The sequence below is a fragment of the Anoplopoma fimbria genome, chromosome 3, assembly GCF_027596085.1.
Source record: "Anoplopoma fimbria isolate UVic2021 breed Golden Eagle Sablefish chromosome 3, Afim_UVic_2022, whole genome shotgun sequence".
Classification (NCBI taxonomy): Eukaryota; Metazoa; Chordata; class Actinopteri; order Perciformes; family Anoplopomatidae; genus Anoplopoma; species Anoplopoma fimbria.
The window spans coordinates 10474747-10496207 of NC_072451.1; the positions used below are offsets into that span (position 1 = coordinate 10474747).

Below are 21461 nucleotides of genomic sequence, written 5' to 3' on the forward strand. Positions count from 1 at the left end.
TGTACTCCCATCTCTTAATTATTTCTGTCTTCATGAATGGTTCTCTTGAAGTTTTGATGTGTGATTTGATGATCTATTCTGTTCCCCAGGTTTAAAACACTGGTTCAGTTAGAAAACTAGTAATATACCTTTCAGAGATGTAAATGTGTATGACATAGTGTTCCCTGCAGGTGGTAGTAGAGGGACTACATAGGCCCGGTTGGCTTTCCTCCTCCTCCTCCTCCTCCTCCTCAGTCTGATACTTCCATGCTCAAAAGTTCCTCCATCTACAGCAGTTATGCAAACTGAATAATGAGTCTAAAGTACTGACAAAAGGAAATGTTTCATGGTGTCATACTCACTAACCTCATTATTTTATTTCCTATAGTCCTGAGTTTGTTTTGTTTGGCCTATTTTTATTTGGACACATGCCATGTTCTACATCATGTCATTGAAGAAAAGCACATTTGCATATTGTGACAGTTGTACATGTAAATGTAAACATCTCATGCTTTTCATATAGTTTAATAATTAGGCAAAATTCTTTCTTGTCTTCCCAGCGGTAACCTTATTCATAAGGACTGGCTGATGGCTCTGAAGTCTGTTTAAAGGAGTGATGTGTGGAATGTTTGAAGTGGGTTTGATTTCATAAAGACCAGTTTATGATAAGCTTTATACTGTAAGTAGGAGTTCTTGTTCTATCATCCTCTAACAAAGATGAGGTCCTGCTGTAGATTAAACAACCAAAGACAGTAACAGTCAGGATGTGACACAGTCCACTTCTTTTAATGGACAAATAATAAACAAGCAAAATAATAATAAAGCATTCACAAAACATTCAACTTAGAACTTTTTCAACACTTTTCAGTAAACAGCGCTGTTTCATCTTCTACTCTCATCTTTTCAATCAAAACCAAAACAAGGAGTGCTCTAGAGAGCAGCTGATAACCACCAACGATCATCACACTCAAAATGAATATTAAATAAACAGAAAGATATTTGATACAACTGAAACTAAGAACAAAAAACAAAGATCTGCTGCAGATTATTATTAGGCCGATCCAGTCATTAACAGTTAAGGCTGTCAGACCATGGCTTTGTACAGAGTGAGAGAGTGGCACAGGAAGTGGTCCTGCTCCATACACACCAGCAGATCCCTCAGCATGACCCGCGTCACTCTCTGAACACCCTGTCTGGGCAGCAGGGTCACCTGACACACACAATACACACACACACAAAATATAAGTCAACTTAATATTTTGTAATCTCCATTTATTATCTTTTACCTGGGCTTTCAACTGTATCTCATGGTCTTCATCAGTGAATGGAGTTTGCTTAGTCAGTTCAGTTTTCACTGCACTTTCAAAAAAAAAATATGGCAGGAGTTTGGATGAACCATCTATATATCAAGCTGTTGCTCAGTCAGGAACACAGCAAAAACATGTTTTACATCTTAAAAAGCCTTCAGTGTCATTGATTACTTTTCTTTCAATTAACAAATACTCTCCAGTTCTGATAAAACTGATGCTGTTGCAGCACCTACAGTAACCTCTTCAGGAGCCTCTCCCCGTGTCTCCCACACACCTAAGCCCCGCCCCTAGTTGCCAGTAGCTCCTCACAAGATTCTGATTGGCAGGGCTCTGACTTACCGGACAAAAAATAAAAAACATGACTTGAAGCCTGACAAAATTAATATTTGTTCCTGGCGTGATCTTGTGACATTATGAGAATCCAGATGCAATGCATGGGAAGTATTTCTGCAAAGTTGAAGATAAAGATCATGCTACACTAATATTATTAGTATCATACTGAGGTCAGTCCGCTATTTATATAGTGACAAACTGACGAGTTCTATTCATTAAAAAAAAAGCTGATTTAATAAAAACATTTAAAATGAATCTAATCGATTTGTTCAAGAATTTGTTTTTGTTTTTTTAGGATAACGTCGTAAAATATGACAACAGACAGTGACTGAAACATCAGTACAGCCCTAGTGCTTTCACGCTAAAATCCAAAGCCAACCATGTTCTTGAATTAATATAGAGATTATGCCTAAACAAAAATGAGCTGTTTCACTACTTCCTGTCTGAGTATGTTTATTAACACATGCTAAAGAGCCTCATCTTCAACACATTTTGCCCATCACCCCTCCATAGAAGCTGTCATCAGTGTGTGCAGAGCCAGCTGAGGTAAAGCCTGTGTAGAGGTAAAGGAAGCCCTGTGGCGGTGGAGAGGAAAGAGTGAGACAGGCGGTAGGCGGCAGGCAGCCGGCTCCGCTGGGTAATGGAGTTCAAAGGCAGTGGGGAGAATGTGCAGTTAACGGAGCGTCCTCGTCTTTAAACCTACAGCCTGCAGGGCTGCGACTCAAAACACACAGAGTTAAAGACTCAATGAGCTAAACCAACAGTCTCACACATGCTAACTGTGGTAAGCTGTGGGCTGCCTGGGTGTCTGCGTTAGCCAAGGAGGCTAGCTGCTATAACCAACACCATGCTTCTCCACACTTTGTTTCCCTGTTTGGTGCTTAATGTTTTTTACTGTGCACCTTCTCTATCTTTTTGTCTTTATTCAAGATTCAAAATGCTCATGAATGTTTGCGTGTTTTCTTCTGTGGCTCTTCATTTATAAGAAATCCTCAACATCTTAACTAACAAGCTACATGAGTATTGGTGGCACATAACATCAGAGGAGTTTTACGGAGGGGATGTTATAGTTTAGTCTTACTTTGGGATGTTAAATGTTCAAAGCAAATAGAGCAACTTCATTGCTTTTGTCTTTCATTCAAGAGGTCTGGTTCTAGTATGAGTAGATAGGAATATTGTTATATTAAAACATTGGTCAGTTACTCAAAACAGGTACTTCTATGGCATTCATTTGGAACAGGCTTCTGTTAGAGACAGGCCTGTATTCACATCTTCCCCCTGTCTTAAGTACATCTTCTCTTACATTAGTTAGAAGCCTCCCTTTTTTCTGCTCCCTTTTAATTTGCCGATGATGTAAACTGAACACTTCTTCCATGTTCATCTGTTGTCTTGATCAGTTTAGTAATACAACTTGTCATGCTTGTAATGGGAGATATCTGCTGGAAGTGTGAGTTTCATGGCAGTCCTTTAAGAAGTATTGAATGTATGTTAGGATGGTTTGTTTACTGGCTTAAATCCAAATTGGCAGAAACCAGTGATCATCTCGCACCCAAGAAACGGGGTATGATCCTGGGGGCCTGCTTCCCCGACTCCCTGCCTGATCAGCACTTTTTGTGTTGTTTACCATCCATTCATACACTCCCCGTCAGGGGGGTGGACGAAACAGAAACCCGAGTCATTCCCTCGTCTCTGTCACCCCGGACCCAAGACGATCAGCACACTATGAAAGCTACACACAACGTACAGCCCTTGTTAATGTGGCTGTAAACACACAGATGACAAACATAAACTTTAGGCCGACAACACATCTGAAGAATATTAGATAGCAGTGTTATTATGAGCGTATCTCAGAGTTTCAGCAGTTTGGTGGAATATTTTTTACTTATTTTGCTCTGCTGTTAGTTAGTAATCAGCTGTTTTCTATAACTAATGATTTTTAGTTTGTGAAATGCCGCCCCCTGTTTCTTGGAACAGGTGACTAGGTATTACACGTTGTAACAGATGCCTCTGGCTTTCAACGCAGACCAACCTGGCTTTCAGTCTGCTCCAGAGGTCTCTTCTTGCGAGGCCCGATGGCAGCCAGAGCGGTGAGGTTGGCCTCTCTTTGCTGCAACTGAGCTTCTTCTATTTGTTGTAACTGAAAAGAGAAGAAAGACAAAGGATCAGAGAAAATGTGGTGAATAAAGACACAAATGGCCAGCAGGCAAAGTTGGAGGCTTGTTCATTATACTATGACAGGTTTCCTGAAATTAGATTTTTTTTTAAAAATCCAATAAATAACCTTGCTGCAGTGATAGATGACTTTACTTAGCACACCTTTCAAGCTTTGAGACTGTGTGTGTGTGTGTGTGTGTGTGTGTGTGTGTGTGTGTGTGTGTGTGTGTGTGTGTGTGTGTGTGTGTGTGTGTGTGTGTGTGTGTAGAGAGAATTGGCAAAGTGTAGTGCGTGTATGGTGCAGTGGTTGAGTGTGTGTGGGGGTGGCATCATGTAAATGAACACAGAGACCTCTGGGAGTGTGATGTCTGGGAGCTACACAGCAGCCTGAGAAGGTTTTCCTGCTAACTTAAATAGCCACACTGCTACCGGTGCCTTTCATCTCCCAACACACATAACTGCCTTACTAGATGAACGATTAGCAAGAAAAATAGCAGGGATTTCAATCATTCCCAGACAACAGCCTTTTACTACCATAGAAAATAAAGATTATGAGTGTCTGTGGCAAGACCCATGCAGACAAAAAAATGCCAAACATGTCCAAATGTAGATGTGTGTAAAATGGAGGAGGGATTAATTGGCAGAAATGGAATATAATATGCAAAACTGTGTTTTCATTTGTGTAAAATAACCTGAAACTAAGAATCCATACGTTTTATTTAATACTAAGGGAGCTGCCTAACATGTCGCTCCATCGTGTTTCTACAGCAGCCAAGAACAGCTCTAGAGAGATCTCTTTGTGTTTTTACATTACCTTAAGGTACGGATGGCTACCAAATTTCCATACTAAACGGGCCACGGTGCTAAATTATTTAAGATCGAGTGTTGATAAGCTTTGATGTTACTTGTGCATTTTTTGTAGTTTTCTTATGTTTTGGTGTATTTTTATATCAAGCTGAAGTGAGCGTTTCCACTGCTCTCTCTGTCGGGCTGAGCTCCTCCACCTACACACACACACACCCAGGTGAAGTGAAGATATCTCAAGTGGACAACAACTATGCTTGTTCCTGTGCAAAAAAAAACATTCACAAGTAGAAGGCCAAAGCTTTATCAATACATCTGATTACTATCTAGTCACATTACTATTACTATTACCTGTACCATTAAGCATTTTAGCTTTACTTCCACCCTGAAGCCCTTTTGCTTTCTCGCTCTGCAGGTTTCCATGAATCGTTGTGGTACCTGGACCGTAGTCGTGCCTCCTGCTGTGAGCCGACTGACACCCACTGCTACTTCGATTATTATTATTAATCACATTACTATCCCTATTTTCATGGCTATAATTCTACTGTAATAATTGCTGCTGTTATTATAAGTAGTCTTATTATATGAATCATTTATGTCATATACATTGAATGTGTTGTATCTCTGTTATGCTGTTCATTCTGTACACATGACATCTATTGCATTCTGTCCATCCTGGGAGAAGGATCCCTCCTCTGTCGTTCTCCCATAGGTTTCTTCCTTTTTTCTCCCTGTTAAAGGGGTTTTTTAGGGGAGTTTTCCTGTGCCGATGTGAGGGAAGGACAGAGGATGTCGCATGTGCACAGATTGTAAAGCCCTCTGAGGCAAATTTGTAATTTGTGATTCTGGGCTATACAAAATAAACTGAATTGAATTGAATTGAACAAGCATGAACATGTAAACGAAAGTAAAACCTAATTCAGTTGCCTCTGTCCTCAGTGTCTCATTCACTGTCGCTGTGTTTACACAAGCACAGCCCAAAAGATTGACCAAAAGCATTTTTTTACAAGGCTGAATGAAAGGCTGTCTGTCTGTAGTCTTACTGCTTAGCTTAGATTGTTCTTGTTCTCTGCTTTGTCTTTGCTGGCTGAGACAGAGCAGACAGAAGGAATGACTGATACTTTCTGATAACTGTTATCTCAAATATTAATTATTATCATTTATAAACTTCACTCAGGAGTGTTATTTATTCAATTCACATTTTAGATTTGTTTCCAGAGATATTAATGACTTGATATAAATATAACTGTTGCTGCACTAGAAACGATATTTAGTTATATCTAAATTATATTTTACTCTTAATCCTGTTGAATTTATTTGTTTTTAAAATTCTTTATATTTAAAAAGCAATCATTTAGTCATGAAGAAGAACTGAGTATTGATAAGGGCAGCTCCTAGAAGTAATAAACACTCTTGGAAAGGGAGGGGTGAGCAGAGGGTCACCACTAGATGCCACTAAATCTCAAACACTGTTATTTTAATACATTTTGTTATAATAATAATAATAATAATAATAATAATAATAATAATAATAATAATACAAACAATAGACGTTATAGTTCTATTCAAAGCAGCAACAGGAAGTGTAGTTAACTTTGTCAGCAGCATGCTGTCAGTGTGATACCACTAGGCTTCCTTCTCCGGAGCACATATCCATTTACTGTTATTTTGTAGGTTCTTACCATGATGTTTTCATTTTGGAAACAAAAACTAAATCAAATAGTCCAAGCTTAAAAGTTAGACTTAGTAGTTTGAACATGAAAGCCCACAATTTACCAAACGGTTGAGTAGGTACACCTTGCAGTAACTAAAGCAATTTAATTAAACGGTTAATAAATCCTACCTGCAGTTTGTGCTTAATACACATAATATCACAGGTCTCTCTCTAGACCGTTTTTGACTGTATGGTTGAGTCTCCTGGCATTCTCCTTGATAAAACACATACACACCTCTTTGGCTCTTTGCTTGAGCTGCTGATGCTGTGGATCCTCAGCGTGTGAGCGACTCTGATCACAGACAGACAGATGTTAAGTTAGTGAGCAGAATTTATCTCAATATAGGTAGAAATAGTCACAGTGGTTTCAGATCAAATGCTGGTGCGACCTAAAAATAATAATTGAGAAATGGTTTCAGTCAAACTTTAGCTTACTCTGGCCAAACGCAACAGTGTCTCTCTTTCCTCTTCATCTCTCCTCTTCTTCTTCAAACTCTCCACTTCCTCCAGGAAGCGAAGCTGGGAGCGTACATCACTCACTTTGCCATGCCACGAGTCCTCCTATTCTCACACACACACACACACACACACACACACACACACACACACACACACACACACACACACACACACACACACACACACACACACACACACACACACACACACACACACACCTATTTGTTGAGATGTTGTTGACATGCTTCACTGTGATTGGCTTAGCTATTTCAGAGTGATGTGATTGGTTGACAGTGTATTCATTAATCACCACACCCTCTGATCTGTATTCCACTTCACTCAGCCCTTTTGTACTTTTCACTGTTGCACATTCATGAACCAAAACAACAGATGTGATTAATGAGCAGACATATGCGCTGAGGGCATGACATTGCATGACTTTTCTGTAACCTGTAAAAATATGTTTTCCACAACTTCTTATGCACAAATTTTGAATGCCAATAACATGCAAGTTTCTCAATGCGGCTGCTTTGGGTTGGGGTCACACTGCTGTACCTTCAGGGCTGCCTTGCGGTGTTCTGCCATCACAGTGAGTTTTTCCACCAGCCCACGGAGACACTCCTGAGTGGCATGAGACACCAGAGCCACCACCTCTGGACCAACATCTGTTACTCCCAATGCCTGTCCTAACACAGGAAACACAACACATCTGGTAGAAGTATCACGAGAAGAGTCATAGAAACATTACAGCTAAGTTTGTACAGTAAAATAAATGTCTTTATTCACATTCAATTGTTTTGTTGTGACTTCAATGAATACATTTAATGCAGTGGCCACAGACATAGTTCTGTTACTATTTTAATTGTAGCCTGGCACTGTTTCCATGAACTTAATCCCTTATATGACATATTCTGTTAATATATTAGGCCTATTTTAAGAGACAATTTGGTGTTGTCATTATATCGGTATTGGCTGTTAAACTAGAGAATAGTCTGCAGTAATACTGGTGTAATGAATGCCATTAGGAAGCCTCAGTCTGGCTTCTGTACCTGTACGAAGGATTCGGCTGAGCACTGGGTTTGGTGAGAGGAAGGGCTGATCCTGGCACGACTGCACCACAGAGCCCACCACCGTGGTCAAGATCTGTGCATTCTCCTCTCTCAGGTTGACTCCAGCCATGGAGGCTACATCATTAATGTCATCATCCTCTCTGGGAAGCACGCACGCACACGCACACACACACACACACACACACACACAGAGAACTTTGCTTTGTTCAGGCCAGCCAGCTTTGCCATTTGACAGAAACAATTGAATTGTTCAACTTGAAACCCCTCACATTTAAGTCTGGGTCTAAAGATATCAACTGGATGTATTACTTGTATGATCCTGAACTGTCCTTGAATGCAAATGTGGTAGATCGAGGTGGCTCCTGAGTGAAAGGCTGTTTAAATGAAAACACTCCTAGAAAACAGAAAAACATACAAAGTTATTTGGAAAGTAGAGTTGAATTTAGCCTGTGGATGAAATTGGGTTGGCAAAATTGAAGTTTGCTGAAATTGTGTGACTACAAGGCCACAGTGAAGAGCTATTTTAGACTTATTTGCATCTCCACCTGATCTTAATACATAATCTTGTCATTGCAATTCTGCCTGCATTGTAATCTAATCTCAATATGCAAATGAGATAGGCAGAGCTGGTGGACTTGATGGAGTGTGGTCTTTTGGATTACATTTCAATTGCAATGTGATCTTTGTGCTGTTACACCAGTACTGATACGTGCTAGATAAGATTTCTAGATGCTAGGGCTGCTACCGGCTTTGTACAGAACCGTCCCGTCGAGGGGTCATAGCCCGTTGCACGGAGAATACATGTACCACATATGTAAACTGGACTCAAAGTTCCCATGCACAAGTTCTGGCTGAAAACGTTTAGCCGTTAGCAACGAGTGGATTGGCGTGTGAGTCAGTCACACTTTGGCAAAAGCAAAAGAAACGTTGGAGCTGGAAGACCCACCTGCAGGTCCCTGGTCAGCTTCAACAGCAACAGAGACAAATTTGTGTACAAGACGAGGACGGTGTGATGGCGTTGCTCCAACGTTGTAGGGGTTGTGAATGGAAACACATCCAACATGCTGACGCACATTCAAGAGTATTACCAAGATTGGTTGATGATCGGGAGGAGAAATGTTTGGGTGCTTTGAATGTTTAAATATAGCCAAGGTGGAAATGGAACTAATTGAAATACTCCCCCAGAATGCACAAGTTTTATTTTGGTATTTTCAATTTCATGGCATAAGAGATGCTTTTCATTTCTATAGCCTATTCTGACCTGTTTTCCACTGGAAAAGTGTTTGTAAAGTTTAATACAGAAATGTTCATTAGTTTTAAAGTGGAAATAGTTGTACCAAAATACCAAATTTACCAGTGGGCAAAATATTACCACAGTCCCAGGCAGGAGGATGTTGTATGTCTTTGACATTTGCACTACTGTTTTTGTAAAAAAAAAAACAATCAAACAGATCCTTGTGCATTTGGAGTTTTTTTACCCGATGTACCAAACATGCACTGAACAGTGACTCCTAAACCAGAGTATAAACTACACTGACTTCTGTGGACCGTCACAATCCTTCTACAGTCTTGTGTTCGTGCAGCCTGTCCTCTTTCCAGGTAACAGGGTGGAGAGGAGGTCATGTGGATCAGACTCTAGGAGTTTGGTGACTTTTTTAAATATTAAAGCTTGTAAACACGTTCTAGCAGAAATTATGTGAAACTCCTGCAATGATTCAGTGATTTAAGTGCAATCCACATGTTTACATAATTAAGTTGTTGGTTTAAGATAAAGACTTGATTCTTACTTGGTGTTAGAAAAATCTGCTGAGTTGTTCAAAAGTTATTTCCATTTTTAAATTAATATTTAATTTTAATGTCTATTTTTTCAGAGGAAAGGAGAGAATCATTTGAGAACATGGTGGTTTAAATGGAGGAGTATCTAATCCTTTCAGTCAGCACAGCAGTGTGTGAGCAAGGACTTTCAACAATGAAGAGAGTGAGAACTGACTGGAGGTCAAGTCTCTCCTCCCTTCAGCTGCAGAGGCTAAAGTTTCTCTCAGTAGAGGGCCTCCAACTGGAGGAGTTTAACACCGAAGCTGCAGGGCTTAGGTGGTGGAGCTCCGGCCAAAGACAGTGTCTGCCAGGGTTCAACCTCTGTGCCTTTTGTCACGGGTTGGAGGAGTTTGACAAAAATGTAACTTTTTGAGGCCCCGGTATGTGGGTATGAATGTGTGTGTGTGTGTGTGTGTGTGTGTGTGTGTGTGTGTGTGTGTGTGTGTGTGTGTGTGTGTGTGTGTGTGTGTGTGTGTGTGTGTTACCTGTTAGTTGTACGTTTTGTAATTTAATTAAGTATATTAATAGTCCAAATCCTTATTGATCCTATTTATCTTTAATAGGCTTACATTTTCCATTTGGGACATGGATCCATCTTTTTCAAAAATGTTCACATTCTATATATAATTTTATCATAGGACCTAGACAGTGATTTTCATTTGGGCTGGGGAAAAAAAACAGTTACACAAGATCCCATTAGACTTTTATGTTCCATGAGACGGATTAGATACACAAATGGCAAAAATTGACACCAAGAATTACAATGAATTGGTGAAATCCCAACGTTGCCCTGCCCTTACTGTTACCTGCAAAGGGTTTTCCTGACTGGACCACTGTGTGTTTGGGGATGGGTCTGCTGCTCTTCGATATGTAATTTTTAGACTGGACTACTGTCGTCATACCCGGTCTCAGAGTCACTGCCCGAGGCTGCTGGATAACCTGCAGTTCAAGGGCAATCATTAGGATTACATTTAGATTTACTGACCCAGGGCAGATTGGTTTTCACAGCCAGTACAACACAGAAACATAAAGATGTACACATATCATCTATACGGACAGTACACATGTATAATTTCATCCACCCAAACTCAAAACAGTGGCAATGAGACAGTTTGTCAGAAAAGACATAACTCCTGCTAAATCCGATGTGGGGTGTGTTTGACACTATCTTGTTTTCAAGATAGTGGCACCAGCCTTCTGAATTTTGTTGCTCCTAAAGTTGTGTAAGGTGGCCTCTGAGTGAGGAAAAGATCCTGAAAGATACATCAACGTTTTCTATGATGTTCTTTTATAAACATGAACTAGTATTGTAGAAGTTACAGGAAATACGGGACCAACAACTTTATCTTTGACTACACAAAGGCGTGTCTTTTATTTCAGCACAGTTTACAAATAAAACAACCACTGAATAGACGTTCCTCCAAACACACTGCGTTACCATAGTAACATAACAACGCTTTTAAGGGACCGTTTAATTAAACCTTGCATAGTGGTATAATTGTATAAATTATATTCTCGTAAATTTGTTCATTTTTTTCTTGTAAATTTACGGCTTTAATCTTGGAAATTCTGTTTTGGAATATTCCCCGCCTCCTGGCCCTAATTCGCTGTCGTAGCTTTCAGCTCCATTTCGTGATAGGATTTTAGAACTGAAACAAGACCAGGATGCACACTTTTACTTTCTCTGTGTGGGAATGATGTTTTCACATCACAGATGATGAAGAAAGGTATTGAAAGGTGAGTCTCAGAGGTAAAACATGAGACTGATGTAGGTTGGTGTAGGAGTTTAGTGTTAGGCAGCTGAACTGTAACGAACTGGGCAGAGGAGCGAAATATACATTTGTAGCTAAGGGGTATTGAAGAAAAGACATTAAGTAATAATGTTGAAATGACAAATATCTATGGTTTGCCACAAGGACATGAAAATGAATATAATGACTATTATATTTTGCAGAGCTAATTAAGATGCTTCACAGTGTTTTTAAGGTCTTACTCCACATTGCATCACTTAGTGCATTTACATGCACTCAAAGGTTCCCTGTGGAGTTTTGACCTCTAGTGGCACTACAGAGCTCTTTAGCTAAGAGGGGGTCCATGTTTTGTTTATCTCGTGATATGATACACACTCCTAACCATGGATATACTGCAATCTTTCCTTTCATCGGCTGCTCCACAGCTACTTTCCCTGTCTTAAGTCTTTGTCCTCTACATGCATATGCTTATTACTTTTATGTCCTTCACATTTCTTTACCTGCTGGCTGGTACTGAGTACTTGTCCTGTGACAGTGCTGGGCTGCTTCACGAGGTTGCCAGTTGAAGTAGAAGCCTGTTGGATAAATAACTGGGGGTCTGCAGTGAGGCGACGCACTGCAGGAAGACTTTTCTGGTAGCAATGACAAAAAAAGAAAGCTGAGCACAGTCCAACTAGAAGCAACTCTGGTCAGTGTGTGATGAGTTTGCTTTGGTAAAATAATACACCACATAAATGCAGTAGCTAAATATCTGATCAGAGTCCTTTAATACGTGGTATCTACATTTACCTGAACAATGATTTAATATCTGACCTATACCAGGTGTGGCCTTCTAAATCCAGCCCAACTTATTCTGCACAAACTACTTGATCCAAATACTGAAGGTCTTGATCCAAAACTAAGATGATCAGCTCAAATTATCATTAACATATGAATGGAACTGGAAGTTGACTGAAACTGACTTGAAGCTAGAGAGGTCACCGATCTGTTGGAACTATCTTATCATTTTTTTCTCTACTCTACAATGGTTTTCCAGTTTTAGGAACAAAATCATGGAGATTGGGCAGAGCGCTGCAACACAAGCAGGCTGAGGATGACTCAACAAAGGACAATTCAGTTAAAAAGGATCAGATTTTAAACTGCTACATTTTAGCCAATACTGACCCATCAAAATAACTGGATCACCGTTAGTTAAAAGTCTACAGTCTGGAGGTTGAATCATAGAATTGAAATTGTACAGGACCTTCAGACACCCAAGGAAAGAATGATAATGTGTTGTTGAATCTCTGGTCACCTTGAGGAAAGGCACCAAGCAGGGCTGTGGAGTGGACTTCAGCTCATGGTAAAGCTGTTCTGTAAACTCCTCTGCTTCTAGCTTCCCTTCCTGCAGGATAGGAAAAAGGACAAAGACCTCACTTTTGATACATTTCATGGTACCTTGAATATTAACTTCATAACAGAAGAAAATAAGCTGTTAAGTGAATACTGCTAATACTCGATAACTTTTATGCAACTATTAATAGGCAGTGTGAGAAGAAGAACAGGGATTAGACATAATAATCTTAACTCAAGGTCTACATACTAGCTTTAGAGTAAGTAGTTCCTTTAAGTCTGAACAAATTCTATTAAAAAAAGTTGATCTGATACATGTAGCAGTTCTCTAATCAAAAGATAGACAAGCAGTACATAACTTTGTAATGCAGATTAAAAACAATGAGACTACTAAAATATTTAAGACACTAGTACTTTTAAGGAGTGAAGCCAATGGCGAAGTGTCTTAAAACGTGCATTCTCTCTACTGACCAGCAGGGGGCAACTCCTCTGGTTGTAAAAATAAGTCTGGTTGTATAGAAGTCTATGAGAAAATGACTCTACTTCTCACTTGATTTACTACCTCAGTAAACATTGTAAACATGAGTTTATGGCTTTAAAACAGTAGTCAACAAACCAATGGTTGACGCCATGGTGACTACATTCACTTCGTATAAACCATTTAAATTATAAAACTACTCTCTGTTTTCAAGCCTTAGAAGATTTCATTAATCTACTACCCCACTAGGTGAAACCAGCTGCTGTGATGATGAAGAGTAGAAGCGTACCAGCAGACTCCTGACCAGTCCTCTGACATTGTTAGCCATGTTGGCAGACCTGGAGTCACTGGAGGCCAGCTTGATCAGAGTCACCAGGAAGTTCTTGCACTTCTTCACACTTTCCAGGGTGGCCTGTTGATGAAATGTCAGGCAACAACCAATCATAATGAAGGTCAACTTGGGTCAATTTGTGACACTCTCGTCTTGTTCCTCCGTAGCAAAAGTATGTAATGGTGCCATGAAGAAACACAAATCATGACTACATATCAAACATAGAAAATTAACTGAAATAAAACTTTTCTCCACAGTAAAAAAGGTAGAATCACAAGTAGATCCTCAAATAATTTACATATTGAGTGGTAAAATGTACATCAAAGAAAAACAAGTGTACCTCGACCCAAGAAAACTATTGGACCTCACTGTGAGACATGCACAACAACTAGGCATGATGGGTATGTTGGACTACAAATACTATCAAACTGGAAGCATGGTAATGCCATCTCCTTCCTCAACATTGATGAACTGCTTAGGGAGTTTGTTATATTATTTTAGCCCATTCACAATCTGTATCTCTAATATAAAATAAATCATGAAATCATACAATAGACTCATGTTTTGATGAATATTTTAGAGGCAAGGGAAACAGTACCAGTAATTACAAAGAAAGACTTGCTATCTTTATGGTTTTTTTGTGTTGTTTATGCCGTAATGATAGCACAATGCAGTTTCAGACTGAAATAGTTTTTTCCAGACCGAGGATGCAGGTCAGAGCTGGGACTGGTCCAACTCACCTGACTAACGGGGGCTGGTGTCTCCTTTTTTGTTTCTGTGACGACCGTCTGAATGCGAGGCTGGCTCCCCCGTTCAGACACAGCGCTAAGGGTCTGGACTACAGCTGGTTTGGGAGTCACACCAATCACCTGAACAACACAATAAAATATATAACTCCAAAACTAAAAATGGCAACAGATATAACTGACTAACGGTAAAGTAACAAGCATGCACATACTGGTGACAGCCACCGGTGAATCAAGCAATGTCCATTCTGGTACGGGTTTAAAAACTGCGCCCTGATCCCCTAAATAGGACAGTGCAAGTCCAGTTCCAAGTGAACTCTGGTACCGGTCATTTATGGTGAGAAGGATATGTAGATTCAAATTCTCATAATTTATGACGACCGAAAATTAATTTGCAGTCTACACAAAGAATGCTCAACTGTTCAAGAGGTCTGGCAAGATGAACATGTGCAGTGAAGAACTGGATAGCTCATTAAAAATGAGAAAAACCTCAAGGTGTAAAGTATTAACATCCTTCATGAGGTAAAGTAGAATTATTAATGACCGGTAAAATATTATCATTATTTATGACAAATAAAGAATTATAATTTACAACAGGTCAAATATTATTATAATTATTATTAATGGCGTTGCTTTGCAGTAAAACAAAGGCTCATCATATCCAAACACTGTACTACAACTACTGTATTTCCTTTGTACAAGCCCTGAAAAGAAACGAGTCAAGTATTACATGCATCCTAAACATACGAAGGAATATCCTGTAAACAATTTGATTTGGCTGCAAAATATTTACTCAAATTCACAATGGCAAGTATACACTAAGTTTAAGATAAAACCAGTTTGTGTACCTTTACCACAGCTGTCTTCTGGACTGGTGCTGGGTGGAAACTGGGAGTGGCTGCCATCCTGATCACGGTCACCTTCTCATTACTTTTATTTCCAGCTGCTCCAGATACCTGAATCCCAGACATATCAGCTAGTTAAGTACACGGGAGTGAGGATGCCACTTAATTTGCATATTTCACAAGAATTCAAAGCAGCAGCACACACATACCTGTGGGACCAGTATTCTAGGTGTTTGACCAGTAACACCTCTTGGTGCCTGCTGAGCCTGTGCCAAAGCCTGCTGGGATACGAGCATCAGCTGACCACCGTCACTGCAGATCAACATCATACCTGTCAGAATGAATAGTCCAAAATCACCTACTGTAACTCATTCATGATCTGTCTTAAAAAGAGATAGCGCTGACCAGATCGTGCACCAGATACAATACAGACACAGCTGGAGGTGGACATTTAAACACCATTTACAGACAAAACATACAATCTACTGAAGATAAAAAACTGAATTCAAGATGTAACAGAGGCCAAATCTGTAAACACAAATGAGAACATCATCAATGAAGACTAGAATCTAGATCACAACAGTGGCGGCTCACCTGGTGGTATCTGGATGTTGGCTGGGAGCTGTGGGGAGACAGTCTGTGGCAGCCGAGGGGCCACAGTGACCGGCTGTGGACCCGCTGCCCTTGGTACAGTTATCACCACTGTCCTTCCTGGGGTTGTGGCCGGGTTTACGGAGGCCGCCTGGCTCAAGGCTGGATTTGTTACCTGTGGTTGGCCGTTAGCGCCCACTCCTCCTGGAGTGGCCACCTTTGCTACCACCATGACAGAAGGAGAAGAAGTGTGACGCCCTGGGGCTGTTACTGTTGAGGAGGTATGTTGGTGGACATGGCCAACTGGGATGACTTTAGGTGGGGCAGAGACAGAGACACACTTTGAGACACCTGCAGCAGCAGGGGGAGCCTGCACAGCAGTGATGGGTCCAGATTTGGCTGGGACCTGTAATATCTTCACTTGAATAGAGTTGTCTCCCTTCCCTGCTGCCCCGCAGGACTCCAGTTTTTGGGCTTCAATAACCACTTTATTTGTGGCCATAATTATTTCTGAATGGAGAAAAAAACAATGTGATTTGATACATAATCCAAAAACATGAACAAAATGAGAGCAAGAGTAAATTTGTTTTTCAAGTGCTATGACGTTATGTAATGCTATATTGAACCAAGCTGCAAAGTTACCCCAGTGAAAAAAACATTGCCCTATTAAAACCCTATTAACAGTAAACACAAACATGCTTTGTTATTGATGCAGACCTCAGTTCTGCTGTCCCACTTTCGTTAAATACGGAAAGTGTTAAATCAGACATTTAACTTTAAGAGCGTACTTTAAACTTTCAAAATCACTGCCATCTTCACCTTAATGTGTTGAAGAAGACTAAATAACGCTAGTTAATATTTAGTTAACATTATTAGCTATAGGTTAACGTAAAACACATTAGCGTTACAGCTAACGTTAGCCAAGGTAAGAAACCTACTGATTTAACATAGTATTTTTATCATTTGAATTCTGTTTGTTTAGTACATTCACGTTATGTTTACAGACTTGGTAACTAACGTGAACAGCTTATTGTTTCAGCTTTAGACAAGGTCAAGTTTTTACATAAACTAGCTTAGTTTAACGGAGCATTAACGTATTTTTTGCTGGAGTTTGTCGTTATTTCATCCAAAGGAACAAACGTTCCTCGCGAAATAGTCCGGAGGGCTGCGTTCGTCAAAATGGATAAAGTTACACCTCTATCATAAATCTTATTCATCGAGTTTTCTGAGAAACAAGTCACTAGCTCACCTGTTTTGGCTGTTTTCATGCAGCATTGTGCCCGACCTCAGCCTAAAGCAGTGCTGCATTTGTGGACACACGGGAAAGATTGGCGCACCAAGATGTGCTACGGCTAATTAAAAGATTAATGATGAGTTGGAGTTTGGTGGCAGAATGAAAGTGAAGTGTATATATGTAATTATATATTATAATGTACAATATAGTTTGATGTTACGCCACTTGTAGTAGGCTTTGACTTGTAAAGTGAAACATAGCAAGCAGTTTACGTAAATGCAGCGTTTCACGTCCAGCACTTGGCATTTGAACAGGTCGGAAAGAAGAATCTAATTTACTGGACGTCGACTAGACGTCGATAATATATAAGTAACGTACAATGCCAGATAATATGTGGCACAGTTTCATGTTCAGCTGTGAAGAAGTTTTTTATCAAAATCTTCCTTAACTTCTTTGAGAAATGCTTTGCTGCTGGCAAAGCTTTGCCTCCTCCACCCAAGCCTTCACCTTTTTTAGTTCAGAGTTCATCTTGCATAACAAATGATTGAAATGGTATTCAAAGTCTCACCTTGGACTCATTTCTGTATACCCGGGGGTCTATGGGTCTAAGGGGTGTCATCAGTATTCACCAAAGAAACATCAATTTGACATGAAAAGAAGCTGAAGAACCATTAAGCAATACCAGAGCAAATTTCTTAACTGTTACAAGAAAAGTTGAAATGAAAAATGAACTTATCATAGTTCATTATACTATAGTGCCCACTAAAGACTAAATACCTCAGAACGTGCCGAACGTTTGGCCTGTGGTGGTGTGGCTTGCATCTTTCTGGAGAACAGCTCAAAGAAACAAAACTGCTTCCTTGAATCCTCAGCAATACACCTTCCATGACATAGTTGCGTCACACACCCGAGTAGTGGCTACTCACAGTCAGAATCACCAGTGAAACACACTCTGGTCCTGGGGAGAGATATTACCATTGGGCTGGCAGGCAACTGCCTGTGGTCCCCAACTAAAATGGCCCCAAACAACTATAGATTTAATATGATGTTTAGATTTAAAAAGAATATCCAATATATAATGTATATAATGTGCACTACATTTACCTACCAATAGAAATGTTACTGGTTAGAACTGAAAGCTCCACCGTGAACAGACATTAAGTACATTGTGCTGATAATGCCTCTCTTTCACTCTAGACAACCTACACAGCTTTTGCCAGGGGCTCCCCATTATCAAAATCTGGTCCTGGAAATCACACCCATGTCTGGGTTAGTCGTGGTCAAACACATTGTTGAAAAAATGTAGGTGATTTCCAAATAGGCATATAAGTTGCATGGATTTAATTAACAGAGGTATCTTGCTAATGGTAAAGTTATTAGTATTATAAGTTAGTATCAAGCCTTACAGCTGGGAAATTTACTCACAGAGGAACAACATACTAAACATACAGTACTAAATACTGGCTGCATCATAGGTGAAATACACTTAGCTGAGGTTCATTTCCAAATAGGCATGTGCCTTGGCATAACCAACCGCGGTTATAAAGTAGCATGGATTTAATGAGAGGAGGTATTCTACAGGCAGTATAGTTAGAAGTTACAATGGCAAAAATCAGTTATCATTAATCATAAATCATCAATCAGTTGACTCCCAAAAAAGGCGTTTCTGTCCAAGGAAATGAAATAGGACTAAAAAAGACATTGAACTGTGTGTCCGTGGCCATTGGACTGATACAAAACAAAATGGTGCTGGCTGTTAGTTGTTACGGTGACAACACACGTCAGTGGGGCTATAAAATGTTGTGGCAGCTCGCTGGCAGGAGATGTTTCAGTATTACAACACCATATAATATCTTTATCATTATTTAAATGTGTTCATTAGTTTAGATTTGACTTGACATTCTGCATTCTAAGGAATAGAATGTAGAACTTTAGAATGTTGAGAGAGCATCCATGATGTCACAACACAGCAGGCATCAGTTCTATAGAAGACACAATACAAGACAGCAGGACTCATCCAGACCATTATTGTTTCAACGGTGAACCAGGACAGTATGAGAGTCATGACTTCTAAATCGTGGACAACTACAAGCACTGTTCAGTGTCCGTCCTCCAGTAGACAACTGGGTGAGTAGTGAGGAAAGAATCCTGTTTAAAAACTGCAATCTGTAACCTGAAAATCCCAACCTGACCTTGTGGGAACGTGTTTAGATAGTACGATATTTAAGATAAGATAAGATAAGATAATCCTTTATTAGTCCCGCAGTGGGGACATTTTAAGGACATTCTGTAAGTAATGATAACGAATTTTAGACTTTTCACGTGTCATTTTACGTCCCGTTGTTACTGTGGAACTGAATAACTTGGTTAGATTTAAAATAAGTACATAAATGAAGTAAACTGTAAACAATGTGACATAAGTAAGGAAAACACGCAAACATCACTAATGTTACTTAAAATAATTCAACTACACCTTGGCACACGAACACCGGTCTCCTGGTTGAAAGTCCTGTGTATTTTATATCCACTCTCCATAAATAGTCTTTCATACTTTTTATAATATGACACTCACACACATATGAGTTTAAGTTGCATTCACTACAGACTACATGGGCTAAAATGAATTAAAAATCCTGTCATTACATCATTTGAAATGATGTGAAACGGGCTGACGATCCATATGATTTAGCTGGTAGGCTAATTATCACTGATGCTGGTTCTCCCTTAAATCACACAGACAGTAGATACTATAGTAGATTATATCAGCACAATCAGCGCACAAAATGATCTTTTTCTGTACTTGCAGGGCGTCACACTGACCCCATCATCTCTGTAGTGGAGGACTGCAGATCAGATGGAAGAAGGAGGACCTCCAAGAGAAACTCTAAGGAGAGTCTTGAAAGAACCAGCAAGAGGAGCAGGACCAGTCAAAGTCCCTCTGAGGGCTGCAGCCAAACCTTTAGTGGGCCTTCATCAAGTGTCATCGCTGCCAGTTCTGCCTCAGCGTTCACTGGCCCACCTGACAGCACAGGTAAGACGAGCTTAGTCAGTTTAGTCAGAACATCTGTAGCAGTTATCTGAAATCATCTTGTGATGGACTTAATGTATGGATGAAGTATTCAGATTATTGAAAAGTTTCCGAGGTCTTAGTGGTCCAAAGATAAATGTGTCTGAACACCAGTGTGCACAGTCTGTTATTAACTGCTCAACTCTGAATCCAGCTACAAGTGAAGCTAACAGGCTCAGGTTTCTGGTCTTTTTCTACTTTTGTTGATTGTCACACTGACTCAGGAGAAACCCAGAGCCTCTCTGGACCCAGTAAGAGGAAGTCCACTTCTGCTGAAAGCAACGAGGGGCCGAGGAAGAGAAGCAGAGGGACCCCCAGTCCTGCTGAGGACCGCACCCAGACCTTAAGGGGATCCTCTTCCTCCACTGAGGATGCTGGGGCACCTGCCAGCATCAGCAGCCAGGATTCATGGACAACCACACTTGGCAGCATCAGCATCAGCACTGATGATTCATGGACAACCACACTCGGCAGCATCAGCAACAGCACCGTGGATTCTGGGACATATACACTCGCTGCCACCAGCATCAGCACCGGTGCTGAAGAGAGGAAGAGCGGAAAGAGAGAGTCTGATGAGACAGAAGGACCCAGGAAGAGGAGCAGAAAGACCCCCAGTCCCTCTGAGGGCCCCAGCCACCAGGACACCACTGAGGCCTCCTCCAGTGACAATCCTGGCTCCTCCTCGTCAGTAAACATCGGCCCCACTAACAGCAGAGGTTAGAGGAGATAAAAATACATGAAACGTTGATTAAGTCTGTGTTCCTTCAGTACATATAGTTGAGTTTACTCATCACGTGGATTTTTTTGCCTTTGGACAGAATCAGACTGTTTACAGTCTTTATGCTAAGCTAATCATCTGCTGGCTCAAAGGTCAAACTATTCCTCCAAGGTTCAGCCTTTGTATATGGGTTTATTAGGAATAGGATTACATTTCAAATCAATACAAGTAACTGTGGTATTAGGGATAAGTTTATAAGTGTAATGAAAGTTCTGAACAAGAATAATCAAAGTGTTTTGTTTCTGCAGCTGCCTTTGAGAGCAAGTATGAGGAGGTGGCACTGCTGGCTGAAGGAGGCTACGGGTCAGTCTTTACTGGCTACCGCAGAGACGACAATCTGCCTGTAAGACACACACACACACACACACACACACACACACACACACACACACACACACACACACAGAATCCATGTAGCGACTCTGTGTATCTGTGTTTCCAACAAGAATTTCTGGTAATTTTAGTCCTCTACAAGGAACTATAATAATAATCAATCCTTTATTAGTCCCACAATGGGGAAATTCAGTTCTCTGCATTTGACCCATCCCGGAGGAGCAGTGGGCTGCAATGAAGCGCCCGGGGAGCAATTTTGGGGTTAGGTGTCTCGCTCAAGGACACCTCGGCATGTTGCCTGTGGAGGGGTTCGAACCACCGACCTTGTGGTTGCAGG

The 21461-nt window shown here is 40.5% G+C and overlaps 1 protein-coding gene across 2 annotated transcripts; it reads right to left on the reverse strand.

Moving 5' to 3' along the window:
* Window positions 1-835: 835 nt before the first annotated feature.
* LOC129089016 (transcription initiation factor TFIID subunit 4-like) lies at window positions 836-17074 on the reverse strand. Of its 2 annotated transcripts, none has more exons than XM_054596331.1 (16): window positions 16962-17074; window positions 15716-16222; window positions 15331-15452; window positions 15125-15232; window positions 14271-14399; window positions 13489-13611; window positions 12684-12773; window positions 11890-11964; window positions 10445-10577; window positions 8133-8217; window positions 7803-7963; window positions 7309-7439; window positions 6730-6855; window positions 6530-6586; window positions 3652-3759; window positions 836-1189 (listed from the first exon to the last, which is right to left on the reverse strand). In XM_054596331.1, the coding sequence occupies exons 1-16, from the start codon at window positions 16978-16980 to the stop codon at window positions 1064-1066; spliced, it is 2100 nt and encodes a 699-aa protein (XP_054452306.1). In that variant the 5' UTR covers window positions 16981-17074; the 3' UTR covers window positions 836-1063. The 2 variants fall into 2 exon arrangements, with proteins under 2 accessions (XP_054452306.1, XP_054452305.1); XM_054596330.1 differs by having other exon boundaries at window positions 11890-12021; window positions 16962-17072.
* Window positions 17075-21461: the final 4387 nt, after the last annotated feature.

Bases quoted from the DNA above. Each gene is read 5' to 3' on its own strand.
- LOC129089016 (XM_054596330.1), bottom strand. The intron at 12,022-12,683 runs GTGACCAGAGAT...CATTGCTACCAG, and splicing joins GCTTGGTGCCTTTCCTCAAG to AAAAGTCTTCCTGCAGTGCG. The intron at 6,587-6,729 runs GTAAGCTAAAGT...GTCTGTGATCAG, and splicing joins CACTGTTGCGTTTGGCCAGA to AGTCGCTCACACGCTGAGGA.